This window comes from Erythrolamprus reginae, chromosome Z, assembly GCF_031021105.1.
Source record: "Erythrolamprus reginae isolate rEryReg1 chromosome Z, rEryReg1.hap1, whole genome shotgun sequence".
Classification (NCBI taxonomy): Eukaryota; Metazoa; Chordata; class Lepidosauria; order Squamata; family Dipsadidae; genus Erythrolamprus; species Erythrolamprus reginae.
The window spans coordinates 62,727,794-62,742,200 of record NC_091963.1 but is presented as its reverse complement, the minus strand read 5'-3'; the positions used below and the strand labels follow the sequence as shown (position 1 = coordinate 62,742,200).

Here is a 14,407-nt window from a genome sequence, read left to right as displayed (position 1 = left end):
GGTCGGAGGCACCACAGCGCCCCGCCCAGCTGGAGCTTCCCTAGCTTCGTGGCACACCTGGCGGTGTCTCGTGGCACACTAATGTGCCGCGGCACACCGGTTGGGAAACGCTGCTGTGAGCAATGACTCCCTGTCCAAATAGAGCCGCAACTGGTACACCAGGCGAACCTGGGCAAACACCCTCCTCGCTACAGCTGAAAAATGATGTTCCAATGTCAGCTGTGGATCGAGGAGGACGCCCAAGTTGCGAAGCCTCTCTGAGGGGGTCAATAGTTCCCCCCCCCAGGGTGATGGACGGACAGATGGAATTGTCCTTGGGAGGCAAGACCCATAGCCACCATCTTGTCTGGGTTGAGTTTGAGATTGTTGACACCCATCCAGGCCCCAACAGCCTCCAGGCACCAGCACATCACTTCCACTGCTTCGTTGACTGGACACGGGGTGGAGACATACAACTGGGTATCATCTGCATATTGATGATACCTCACCCCATGCCCTTAGATGACCTCCCCCAGCGGTTTCATGTAGATATTGAATAGCAGGGGGGAGAGGACCGACCCCTGAGGCACCCCACAGGGGAGAGACCTTGAGGTCAACCTCTGACACCCCACTAACACCGACTGCGACCGACGGGAGAGGTAGGAGGAGAACCACTGGAGAACAGTGCCTCCCACTCCCAACCCCTCCAGCCGGCACAGAAGGATACCATGGTCAATGGTATCGAAAGCCGCTGAGAGGTCAAGAAGCACTAGGACAGAGGACAAGCCCCTGTCCCGGGCCCGCCAGAGATCATCCATCAACGCGACCAAAGCAGTTTCCGTGCTGTAGCCGGGCCTGAATCCAGACTGCTGAGGACCTAGATAATCAGCTTCTTCCAAGGACCGCTGGAGTTGGAGCGCCACCACCTTCTCAACAACCTTCCTCATAAGGGAAGGTTGGAGACTGGACGGTAGTTATTAAGCACGGCTGGGTCCATGGAAGGCTTCTTAAGGAGGGGGCGCACAAGTGCCTCCTTATAAGGAGCCGGAAAGGACCCCCTCCCCAAGGAGGCGTCGACAATCTCCTGTACCCAGCTCCATGTCACCTCTTAACTGGCCGAAACCAACCAAGAGGGACACGGATCCAGTAAACAGGTGGCGGAACTCACAGCTCCAATGGCCTTGTCCACTTCATCAGGTGTCATCAGATCAAACTCCACCCAGACAGATGGACAAAGACGTTTAGCCCCAGTTACCTCGACTGACTTGTTGTCAGCCAATACTGCTATACAATTGGAGTCGAGGTCCGCCCGGATCCGAGCAACTTTATCAGCGAAAAATGAGTTAAATTCCTTGGCACTACCCTGCAAGGGCTCCCCAACTCCCCCCTGATTTAGAAGGGAGTGGGTCACCATAAACAGAGCGGCCGGGCGGGATTCCGCTGATGCAATCAAGGCGGCATGGTATGCGCATCTTGCCGCCTTGAGCGCCACTTTGTAGGTCTTAATCAAAGCTCTTACAAGTGTTCGATTGGATTCAGACTTACTCCTCCTCCATCGCTTCTCTAGACGTCTCTTCTGGTGTTTCAACTCCCGGAGCTCTTCGTTGAACCATGGAGCTCTATGGGGGTCTAGTGCCAAGGAGAGGTCGCAATGGTGTAATTTGGTCAAGAGCCTCTGCTGCTGCCTTGTTTCAAGCCTCAGCGAGAGACTCTGTCGAGCTGTGGACGAGTGAATCTGGTAAAACCCCAAGTGCCCTCTGTAAGCCCTCAGGGTCCATCAGGCGTCTGGGGCGGAACCTCCTAATCGGTTCCGCCTCCCTAAGATTTATAACCAATACTAATTGAACTTATAGGTCTTCCATGACCACAGTGTTGGTACTTAAAAATCACACCATCCCACAGAAATATCTGAAACTGTCAAAGCTTTTGGCATTAACTGATGAACTAATAGGTATGGCGCAAGACTTCCACAGGTATTCAAATTCTAAGAAACATATAACTACTGTATAGGACATTATTTGCTTGGCAAATACTGTAACATTGATTAAACATTTTTATCACTAGCTAGAAAGCAAAATAAAACTCCATTTTATATATATTTTGAATGTGAACCAAGTATATTTAATAGGTTTCATCATAAAATGTATCCAGTACCATTTCACTATGTCTAAACTCCCAGCCCATAGGCCAGATGAGTCACATGCTGGCGATGCCCACTAGCAGTTCTTTTCAGGTGGGAGGGGGAGTAGAACGTCTAACTCCTTAGTATCAGAACATGCTAATAATAATTATCATATAAGAAATAATTAATGATCTGATGGTAATTTTGAAAAATTCTTTCTTAGTGAGCACCTAGAAGCCAAGAGGAACAGATGTGCCAAGTTTCAAGTTTGTAGACTTTATGGTTCTGGAGATTTCATGATGATGAGTGAGTGGTATTTGGTTTATATACAAAATGTTAAGGAAACCAATTGGGGTTGGTTAATTTTGAAGCTTTGCAGTATTAGACCATAATAATGTTTTTCAGATGCACTTAAAAATACCTCCAAAGCTTTCAGATATGTGTATAAATTAGGATTAGATGTTGGGATCATCTCTGCCTCTGTCTTGCTCTGCTACAAACGTTTCAACCAGAGGGACACAAAACATTGTGTGTTTGTTTTGTCTGAAAACGTTTCAAAGCACATAAAGATTTGAGTTTCTGTCATTTCTCCATCTGGACGAAAAGTGTTTGGTCGCCTCCTAGGTGCTTAAGAATGGATAAAATCACTCCAAAAATATCAAGTGAAGGAAATGAAAGTAATCTGGGTGAAAGTGGCCAGATAACTCTGAAATGGGTGGGTCATGGAGGGAATCTTTCCAAAAATCTTTGGCCTCAGTTATAAATCACTCATCCCCCCTCCACCCCCAGCTTATGAATCTATAGGAAACTGTGGATTGCCCTCTTTATTTCCCAACCATTTTAGTCTCCTTCCTGCCCAATTCCACTCCTGATGCTCATCAAATATTTGGGTGGTAGAGAAAGAAGAAGCACTATTTAGGGAGGAGATAGAATTAGAGAAAATAATAAGAGAAAAAACTGAGGGTACTAAGGTGCAAGCAAGCAATATATATAAGATGTTAGTGAAGTCAGATGGGGATGTGATCCAAGGATTGACCAAATGGTGGCAAAATGAGATACAAGTAGAGGTGCAACAGATGGAAAATAGAGTAGAGAATATAAGGAAAATCAAGAATACAAGAGTTAGGGAAATGAGTAGGAAAATATTACATAAGTGGTATTACACACCTGTTCAACTTGCACACTTTCAGCAGAACGTTAAAGGTATCTGTTAGCATGGGTGCCAAGATAAGGGAGTGTTTATGCATATGCTCTGGGAATGCCCAGTGGTGCAGAACTTTTGGCAAAAACTGCAGGAGGATATTAATAGGATATTAAATATAAAATGGACGATTACTAAGGAAATGGCAGTATTAGTAAAAAGTAGTGAGATGGGAGAATACAGAGAAATAAAACAAGCAGCGATAGAAAGCGCTCAGGTGGTAATAGTCTTGGGGTGGAAAGATGCGACAAAATGGACAATGCAAAATTGAGGCTGGGAGCACAGAATAAATTCAATAGAAAGTGGAGATGTGGGACAAATTCCACTTGCCAAAAGTTAACAATTTTCTATTTTTAAAAAAACATTTGACCATAATTATAGATAGAACCTTAAAATTAGGTAAGCTGCATTTACCCAGAAAGGCAAGTAAATTTACCATTTTATCCTTTTCTGTTAAAGGCCTTCTGTTCCAGCTTATTCAGAGATGGGGAGGGAACCTTTGGAGCTTGGGGAGAGTGAAACAAGAGCTTACTGGGCCCACCAAAAGTTGGAAAACAGGCTATTTCTGGCCCCCAGTGGGCCTCTGGGGGAATGGAGGAAGCTGTTTTCACCCTCCCTAGGCACTGAATTATGGGTGTGGGCACTCACACATGCTCAATAGCATGTGACACGCTCTTCTGGCATCCAAGGAATAAAGGTTCACCACCACTGATCTAGGGAGAGCTGTAAAGTGCTATGGAGCGGTATATAAGCCTAAATACTATTGCTAATTGGGTCAGGATTGAATCCTGTAAGGATACTATTATATTTTCCATTTTTGTATTGAATCAATGAATGGAATAACTATGTGTGCAGGGAATCAAAAGCTACTTTCCTTCTTCTTGCATCAAATACACTCTTAAAATTGTGAAAATTATTTCAACAACCATTAAGTTTAAATAGTTTAGTTTTGATCTGATTCTAAACAAAATGAAATATTTGTACATAGAGTTGGACTGAAGTCAGTTGTGCTCCTTTCATGAATTTCTACAATTATAATAATCAATTCTGACTCTGTTTTAGCAATGTATGCATTAGCTTTGTTATAACTTTTACTGGTTACACTGTCATCTAAATAGATTAATTAATTTATTCCTTAATGGATAACAGTAGTTAGATCCCTAAATCTGTTATTACGACACCTTCCCCAAACAATTCAACTTGAGAAGAATGATATTTTTTTTCCAAATTATCGAAGTGCAATGGAAAATAGATAAAATTTATTTATCATTTCTTATGGCGTGTAAGAAGGTCATAAAATAGCCTTGTCTTGGCATCCTCAAGAATTTCTCATTATATTTATAATTTTACCTGAGCAGGATGAAAAACATATATTTTAGTTTACTTCTATTTTAAAAACAACTAAAATGTAATGTATAAATGGCTGGCCTTAAGAAAATAAAATGCTAAACCAATTATGATGTAATAAGTATTAATGAATCTGTAAATGATTTGAAGAAATGCTTTAAAAAAATTAATGTAACTATAAAATGATATCAATATTTATTAACATTTCAGGCCACCACAGATAATGCAACTATAACAGCAAATAGGAAACCAGATTTTAACTCACCATCTGCAGGGCTCAGTCCCCGAGCAGCTGAGATCATGGAGAGAGAAGGACTGCTGGGCAATGATCGGATATAATCCATATAATGGTTAACGTATGGACGAGGCGGACTAAAAGGAGATTCTGATGCTGCAGCAGGATTTCTGTGGGGGGATATTCTGATGAATGGTAAGTCTGAATAAGCTGGAACAGAAGGCCTTTAACAGAAAAGGATAAAATGGTAAATTTACTTGCCTTTCTGGGTAAATGCAGCTTACCTAATTTTAAGGTTCTATCTATAATTATGGTCAAATGTTTTTTTAAAATAGAACATTGTTAACTTTTGGCAAGTGGAATTTGTCCCACATCTCCACTTTCTATTGAATTTATTCTGTGCTCCCAGCCTCAATTCTCTACAACCATGATTGCGAATCTATGGCACAGGGGGCACACAGCTATCTCTGTGGGCATACCAGCCATCGCCCCAGCCCAGAAAGCGTTGCCGCCACTGCTCTACAACATGCAAGTACATTTAACATTATGAGTTAATGTCCATAAAGGCCACGTCATGATTCCACATTATGAATGTTGAATATTCCTGCCGCACAGCTAATTACATTAATAATAATTGCTGGAGAGAGGCAGATATGGCGGGGACCATGGAGCTAGCCGTTCCAGGAGAAAGAGTGATCGCTGCTTAGTAGCGATCCCTTCTTCCGGCTCCATGAGCTCAACCCAAGGTACTGGTGATGAGTGTAATTTCTTTATTTATTTATTTATTAGTTGGACTTGTATGCCGCCCCTCTCCGAAGACTCGGGGCGGCTCACAACAAGTAAAACAGTCACAACAATGCAATTAATTAAAATATTTAACGATTTAAGAAAAACCCCATGTAATAGCAAACACACTCACAAGCATACCATGTATAAATTAACGTAATTCTGGCCCTGGGCTCAGGCTGCTGCTACTCAATGCCAGGTCGGTGGTAAATAAAGCTCTCCTCATCCGGGATTTGATCCTGGATGAGGAGGCCGACCTGGCTTGTGTGACCGAAACCTGGCTGGGCCCGGAGGGAGGAGTTCCTCTCTCTGAAATTTGCCCAGCTGCGTTTTGGGTATGGCACCAGCCTCGACCCCAGGGAAGGGGGGGAGGAGTGGCTATTATAGCCAGGGAGAGCCTTTGCCTGCGTAGGCTCATTGTTCCAGAGGTTGCGGGTTGCGAGTCCCTCCTGGTGAAGTTGGACTTAGGGGTTCAGGTGGGCTTGTTACTCACGTACCTGCCTCCCAGCTGCATGTCAACAGCCCTGCCTGTGCTACTCGAGGAGGTGGACGGGTTGGCGGTGGAGTTTCCCGGACTTATTGTCCTGGGGGACTTCAATCTGCCGTCACTCGGTGGTTCCTCTGGACTGGCACAGGAGTTCATGGCCACCATGACAGCCATGGACCTGACTCAAGTAGTTCAGGGTCCAACTCACGAGGGTGGACACGCACCCAATATGATATTCCTCTCTGAGCAATTGAGTAATGATCTGAGACTAAGGGGCTTAGAACTGTTGCCTTTGTCATGGTCAGATCATTTCCTACTGCGGCTTAACTTCCTGGCTGCAATCCTTCCCGGCAGGGAGGCGGAACTGATTAGGAGGTTCCGCCCCAGACGCCTGATGGATCCAGAAGGTTTTCAGAGAGAAGAGTTTGATCTGGTGACACCTGATGAAGTGGACAAGGCCATTGGAGCTGTGAGTTCTGCCACCTGCTTACTGGATCCGTGTCCCTCCTGGCTGGTCTCGGCTACAGGGAGGTGACGCAGAGCTGGGTCCAGGAGATTATCAACGCTACTTTGGGGAGGGGGTCCTTTCTGGCTCCGTATAAAGAGGCACTTGTGCGCCCCCTCCTCAAGAAGCCTTCCCTGGACCCAGCCGTACTTAATAACTATTGTCCAGTCTCCAACCTTCCCTTTATGGGGAAAGTTGTTGAGAAGGTGGTGGCGCTCCAGCTCCAGTGGTCCTTGGAAGAAGCCGATTATCTACATCCTCAGCAGTCAGGTTTCAGGCCCGGTTACAGCACGGAAACTGCTTTGGTCGCGTTGATGGATGATCTCTGGCGAGCCCGGGACAGGGGTTTATCCTGTCCTGGTGCTTCTTGACCTCTCAGCGGCTTTCAATACCATCGACCATGGTATCCTTCTGCGCCAGCTGGAGGGGTTGGGAGTGGGAGGCACTGTTCTTCAGTGGTTCTCCTCCTACCTCTCCGGTCAGTCGCAGTCAGTATTAGTGGGGGGTCAGAGGTCGACCTCGAGGTCTCTCCCTTGTGGTGTGCCTCAGGGGTCGGTCCTCTCCCCCCTGCTATTTAATATCTACATGAAACCGCTGCAGGAGATCATCCAAGGACATGGGGTGAGGTATCATCAGTATGCTGATGATACCCAGCTTTACATCTCCACCCCATGTCCAGTCAACGAAGCAGTGGAAGTGATGTGCCAGTGCCTGGAGGCTGTTGGAGTCTGGATGGGTGTCAATAGACTCAAACTCAACCCGGATAAGACGGAGTGGCTGTGGGTTCTGCCTCCCAAGGACAACTCCATCTGCCCGTCCATTACCCTGAGGGGAGAAGGATTGACCCTCTCAGAGAGGGTCCGCAACTTGGGCATCCCCCTCGATCCATAGCTCACATTAGAGAAACATCTTTCAGCTGTGGCGAGGGGGGTGTTTGCCAAGGTTCGCCTGGTGCTCCAGTTGCGGCCCTATTTGGACCGGGAGTCATTGCTCACAGTCACTCATGCCCTCATCACCTCGAGGCTCAACTACTGTAACACTCTCTACATGGGGCTACCTTTGAAAAGTGTTCAGAAACTTCAGATCGTGCAGAATGCAGCTGCGAGAGCAATTATGGGCTTCTCTAAGTATGCCTATATTACTCCCAACACTCAGTTTCCGATCACAAGAGTTGGCCTTCTTTGGGTCCCGTCGACTAAACAATGTTGTCTGGCGGGACCCAGGGGAAGAGCCTTCTCTGTGGTGGCTCCGACCCTCTGGAACCAGCTCCCCCCTGAGATTAGGATTGCCCCCACCCTCCTTGCCTTTCGTAAACTCCTTAAAACCCACCTCTGCCGTCAGGCATGGGGGAATTGAAACATCTCCCCCTTGCCCATTTTGTTTTGGTGTTTGACTGATTGTGTGCTTGTTTTTTATATATATTGGGGTTGCTTTTATGAATTTTTTAACCTAAAACTGTAATTAGATTGGTAAATATTAGATTTGTCACTATGTACTGTTTTTGCCATTGTTGTGAGGCGCCCCGAGTCTGCGAATAGGGGCGGCATATAAAGCCAATAAATCTAATCTAATCTAATCTAATATTCTGATTTCAAATATTTGGTTTATTTACATCAATTTCTCAAAAGAAACTAAGTACAGGTTTCATTTCTCAAAAAAAATATCCTACTTTTATTCTCAAACTGATATTTTCCCTTTTATTAACTAGTAGTTCTTCTGCACATTGTACTTTAGTACATGTCAAAAAATACTATATCTTTTATAGATTGATCAGTGAAAACAGAATTAAATCTGCAGAATCATAAATAGAAATTTTCTTGGTTGCAGAAGCTATATCTGATAAGAGAAAAATAAAGAAGAAACCGTGGTGTATTTATTGTTGTGTAGCAATCTGTTGTGCATCATTTTGCTAGGAATTCTTTGTCAGTAATAACTTGCTTGAATTTCTTGTACTTTATTGTATCATCATTCTTTATTCTTCTTTAGGTCTTTAGTTAGACAGTTTGTCAACTATCTTCCTTTTTTTCCAAAAACAGGATCTTAGTGAACATTTGCCTTTTCATTTAATGTCCAAAATATTTAGGTCATTATTATTTGTTTAGTTTTATTTCATATAATATTAAATAATTTCTTCTACTTGCATCCAAGATATGTTCAACAATTTCTGTGCAATCAAAACCAAAGGCATCCATTTTTCTTTACTAAGATTTTCTGGTAGTCTGTTACCATTTCAATGTATCAACATTGGTTTGGCACTGCACATAAATTAAATATTTTTTGTTTATTTAGTATTGAGTACTAGATCACCTTTTGCACTTTACATAATGAATTCTTTGCCCTATTTACTTCCAGTCACCTACGTAACATCATCTGTCTATTTGAAGTAACTGCTTCTTCCAGCAGTTTTAATTCCTATCTTTATTTCTTCTACATTTCTTTGTTTATCATTACATATTTTCATATACGAACATAAGAAGAGCCATGCTGAATCAGGCCAAAGCCCATCAAGTCCAGCATTCTGTGTCACACAGTAGCCCACCAATTGTACATGGGGATCTTGAGCAGAAACAGAAGGCAAAACTCTTCCTTTTCCATGACCCCCAACAAATGGTACTCAAGGGAATCCTGCCTGCCTCAACAAACATAGAGGCGGCACTTGGACCACTGAAACACTTGGCATCCATGAATCAGTCTAATCCTGCCTTGAAGTATCAAGGCTGACAGCTGTCACGACCTCTTCTGGAAGTGAATTCCATAAACCAATGACCCTCTGGGTGAAGAAATATTTCCCTTTATTTGTCCTTGCTTTCTTACCTATAAGCTTTAGGGAGTGCCCCCTCATCCTAGCATTGTGTGATAGAGAAAATATTTTTTCTCTATCCACCTTTTCTATCCTATGCATGATTTTTTACACTTCGATCAAGTCACCCCTTAAATGCCATCTTTCAAGGCTGAAGAGACCAAAGTGTTGCAACCTGGTTTCATAAAGGAGGTGCTCCATTTCCTTGATCATACTCGTTGCCCTTTTTTGCACCTTTTCCAGTTCCATTATATTTTTCTTGAGGTGAAGTGACCAGAACTTACACAGTACTCCAAGTGTGGTCTCACCATCGATTTGTACAGAGGCAATACAAAACTTACTGACTTATTTTTGATTCCCTTCCTAATCATGCCAAGCATGGAATTTGCTTTTTTTTTTATACTGCTGCTGCACACTGGGTTGACATCTTCATTGAGCTGTCCACCAAAATCCCAAAATCCCTTTCTTAGGTTGTCTCAGAAAGCTTGGTCCCCATCAGTTGGTAGGTATAATTGGAGTTCTTTGCTTTGATATGCATAACTTTGCACTTGTTTAGGTTAAAATGCATTTGCCACTTTGTTGCCCACTCACTCAATTTCAAGAGATCCTTCTGGAGCTCCCGACAATCAGTTTCACTTTTCACTCCCCGAAACAATTTAGTGTCATCAGCAAAGTTCGCTACCTCACTATTTACTTCTACATCCAGATCATTAATGAATAAATTAAAAAGTAAAGGTCCCAAAACTGAACTTTGGGGTACACCACTTCTCACTTCTTTCCATCCAGAGAATTGTCCATTTATTGCCACTCTTTGCTTTCAACAATTTAGCCAGTTACCAATCCAGGACAAGACCTGTCCTCTAATTCCGTAGCTGAAGAGATTTTTTTAGGAGCCTTTGGTGAGGGACTTTGTCAAAATCCTTTTGAAAGTCAAGATATACAATATCAACAAGGTCCCCTTTATCAATGTGTTTATTTACACCCTCAAAGAATTTTAACAATTTAATAAGACATAATTTGCCTTTGCAGAAACCATGTTGATTTTCTTTCAGCAATGCCTGTTTTTCTATGTGCCCAGTAATTTTATCATTAATAATTGTTTCCATCACTTTGCCTGGAACTGAGGTTAAACTGACTGGTTTATAATTTCCTGGATCACTTCTGGATCCTTTCTTGAAGATTGGGGTTATACAGTGGAACCCCGACATAAGAGCTGCTCTACTTAAGAGCAACTCGAGATAAGAGCTGGGAGGGGAGAGATATTTTTGTTCTACTTACAAGCCCAAATTCGAGATACAAGCGCCAAGGAGCTGTCTCCTGAAGCCAAACGCTAACTTCCGCGTTCGGCTTCAGGAGACAGCTGCGAAGCGGCGCGCGTGTTTTAAAAGGTTGCAGCCGGCCTGGGGGGCTCGGGGGGGTGCTTGCAGCTTTCTTTCTTGCTCTTTTTCTTTCTCTCTTTTACCTTCCCTTCCTCTATTTCTTCTTTTCTTTCTCCTTCCCACCTTCTTCCCTCCCTCCCTCCCTTCACTCATTCCTCTCTTACTCTCCCCTTTCATAAGTTTCCTTGCTTCCTTCCTCTGTTCCTGTCCCTTCCCTCTTTCCTTCCTTCCTTCCCACCCTCCGTCCATTCATTCACCCATTCCTCTCTTGATCGCTTAAAGCCGGTCCCTGGTGCAAAAAGGGTTGGGGACCTCTGTCCTACAGGATTGGGTGGCAGAGAAGTTGAACATATGTAAATTTAAAAGTTTAAGAAAGTTTACAAGTTAAGTGAAAGAAACTTCATTATTCATTTATATGTACATGTACATTTCTTCATTAAAAACATGTCTTTCTGCATAATTTAGACTAACTGTGAGTTTTTTGAGGGCTGGAACCAATTAAAATTATTTACATTAATTCCTATGGGGAAAAGTCGTTCGAGATAAGAGCTGCTCGACTTAAGAGCCCAGGTCCGGAACGAATTAAACTCGTATCTCGAGGTACCACTGTATTTGCCTCCCTCCAATCCTCAGGTACAGTGCCTGATCTTAGAGAAAGATTATATATTTTAGCTAAAAGTTCAGCAATTTCACACTTGAGTTACTTGAGAACTCTAGGGTGGATGCCATCTGGAACCAGCGATTTGTTGACATTTAGTTTAGAAAGGCATGCAAGAATATCTTCATTGTTTATCTCTATCTGGTTTAATTCTTCTAATTCCCTCCCTGAAAAAACTAATTCAGTGGCAGGTAAATGCTCTCTATCCTCCTCAGTGAAAATGGAGGCAAAGAAGTCATTTAGTCTCTCAGCAATCTCCTTGTCTTCTCTGATGATCCCCTTCTGACCATTGTCATTGAGTGGCCCAACTGCTTTTCTGGTTGGGTTCCTGTTTCTGATGTACTTAAAAAAGGTTTTGTTATTATTTTTAATATTCTTTGCTATATGCTCCTCAAAATCTCTCTTGGCTTTCCTGACTATCGCCTTGCATTTTGTCTGCCAGAGTTTGTGCTTCTTCCTGCTCTCCTCGGAGGAAGCACCTTCCATTTCTTAAATGAGTTTTTCTTCTTTCCAATAACCTCCTTTACATCATTCGTAAGCCATACTGGTATCCTCTTGGACTTTCCAGTCCTCTTTCTTCTTTTAGGAACGCATTAAAGTTGCGCCTGTTGTAACATATTTTTAAAAAGTTTCCAAGCATTTTGGAGGGATTTGACTTTTTTAACTGTTCCATTTAGTTTCTTCTTTACTATTTTCCTCATTTTGGCGAAATTCCCTCTGTGAAAGTTTAAGGTCTCTGTGTTAGTTTTCACTGACAATTTGCTATCCATGGTTAAGTTGAAGGTTATTATGTTGTGATCGCTGGTTCCTATGGGTTTCGTTACAAAGACATCATGAACCAAATCTTGTGCATTAGTTAGAACCAAGTCCAGGATCCCCTTTCCTCTGGTTGGTTCCGTGACCATCTGCTCAAGGGAATAATCAGCTAACATGTCCAAGAATCTTTTCTCTCTTTCATGTGTAGAACAAGAATTTACCCAATCTATTTTGGAATAGTTGAAGTCCCCCATTATAAATACCCTTTTTCTTTTTGAGGTCTCCTTAAATTCATTTTTCAAATAAAATCTGCCTCTGGAGTTAGGTTGGGAGGGTGATAGCAGATCCCTAACGTCAGATTAGTTTCTTCTCTTGCGATTTTTATCCACAATGTTTCTGTGGGTGAGTTTGAATTTTCTTGAATTTCAAGTTCATGAGATTCTAACTCCTCATTTATGTACAAGGCCACACCACCACCATTTCTCCCTCTCCTTTCCATCCTATACAGTTTGTAACCTGGAATCTTTGTGTCCCATTGGTTTTTTTCTGTCCACCAGCTTTCTGTTATGCCAATAATATCAATATTATTTTCTTTCACCAAGCATTCCAATTCCCCTATTTTTGTTCGAAGGTTTCTAGCATTCGTGTCTGGTGCAATTTTGTGGATTAACATACATTATTTGTTTTTACATTGATTCCTATGGGAAAAATTGCTTCTACTTAAGAAGGTTTCTACTTAAGAACCTGGTCACAGAATGAATTAAGTTCTTAAGTAGAGGCACCACTCTATAACTTTGCTATGTATTTGACCTATTTAGTTGTTCCATATTCCATTCTGTTTTTTTCGCAGCCATAAATATTTTTCTACAGGCAGATCTAGTGGTTTAAACTATCTTGTATTCAAATTGTGAACATAAATTGTGAGTATCCTTAAAGTCAGGGCTATAATGCTTTCAAAGGAAACCTGTAATTTGCTGTGGTCTACACAGTCAAAAAAACCTAGTATAATGAATAAAAAACCCTACACATATTTTTGGAACTCCTGCGTTATCAATCAAATGTTAGCAATGAAATCTTGGGTTCCTTCTGTCTTTTGAATCTAGCTTGTACATTTGGTAATGCTTGATCCAAGGCCTATTGAAGTCTGAATTGAAAAAAATGTGATTCAGCTTGAAACAAAACTGACCTACAAGTGCCTTTTGGCAACGATGGTTAGTAATTAAAGAAAGAAATTACTGTTATATAGGTCATAAGAACCTATATGATTTTAACAAGCAGAAACAAGCTCACATACATCTCCAGGTTGAACAACTATCCTTCCGTCTGTGTGCAGATTCATCATTATCTCGAATGAGTCTGATCACAGTTGTATTGTCTGCAAACTTCAGTAGTTTAACAGGTGGATCATTTGAGATGCAGTCATTGGTGTATAGAGAGAAGTGGGGAGAGTACACAGCCTTGGGGGGGGGGGCTGTGCTAATTGTACAGGTATCTGGTGTGATTTTGCCTCGCTTGACCTGTTGCTTTCTGTCTGTTTGGAAGCTTATGATCCACTTACAAGTGTGTTCAGGTACTGCTAGCTGATTTAGCTTAGTTAAAAGAATGTCCAGTATGATGGTGTTGAATGCTGAACTAAAAGTCTACAAAAAGGACCCTAGTGTAGGTCTTTGGAGATTCAAGATGTTGTAGGATGTAGTGCAAAGCCATATTAACAGCATCATCTGTCGATCTATTTGCTTGGTATACAAATTGCAGGGGTCTAACAGTGGATCCATGATGGTTTTCAAGTGGGACATCACTAGCCTTTCAAAGGTTTTCATAACTACAGATGTTAGAGCAACTGGTCTGTAGTGATTGAGTTCCCTGATGGAGGGCTTCTTCAGCACTGGGATGATAGTAGAGCGTTTGAAGCAGGAAGTAATATAGCACATCTCTAATGATTTGTTGAAGATTTTGGTGAAGATGGGGGCCAATTGTTCAGCACAGACTTTTAAGCAAGAAGGAGTTACCTTGTCTGGGCTTGGTGCTTTTCTAGGCTTCTGTCTGTGAAATAGATCTTGTACTTCCTTTTTAGATAGAATTCTTTATTGGCCAAGTGTGATTGGATACGCAAGGAATTTGTCTTGTGCATATGCTCTCAGTGTACATAAAA

At 42.5% G+C, this 14,407-nt stretch overlaps 1 protein-coding gene across 1 annotated transcript in view; it reads right to left on the bottom strand.

Moving 5' to 3' along the window:
* Positions 1–14,407, bottom strand: part of GLI3 (GLI family zinc finger 3) — a 407,618-nt gene that overhangs the window by 184,037 nt on the left and 209,174 nt on the right. The window contains exon 6 of the mRNA XM_070728251.1: positions 4,915–5,108. Coding sequence (XP_070584352.1) covers positions 4,915–5,108 — 194 coding nt within the window. The remainder of the gene's footprint in view (positions 1–4,914; positions 5,109–14,407) is intronic.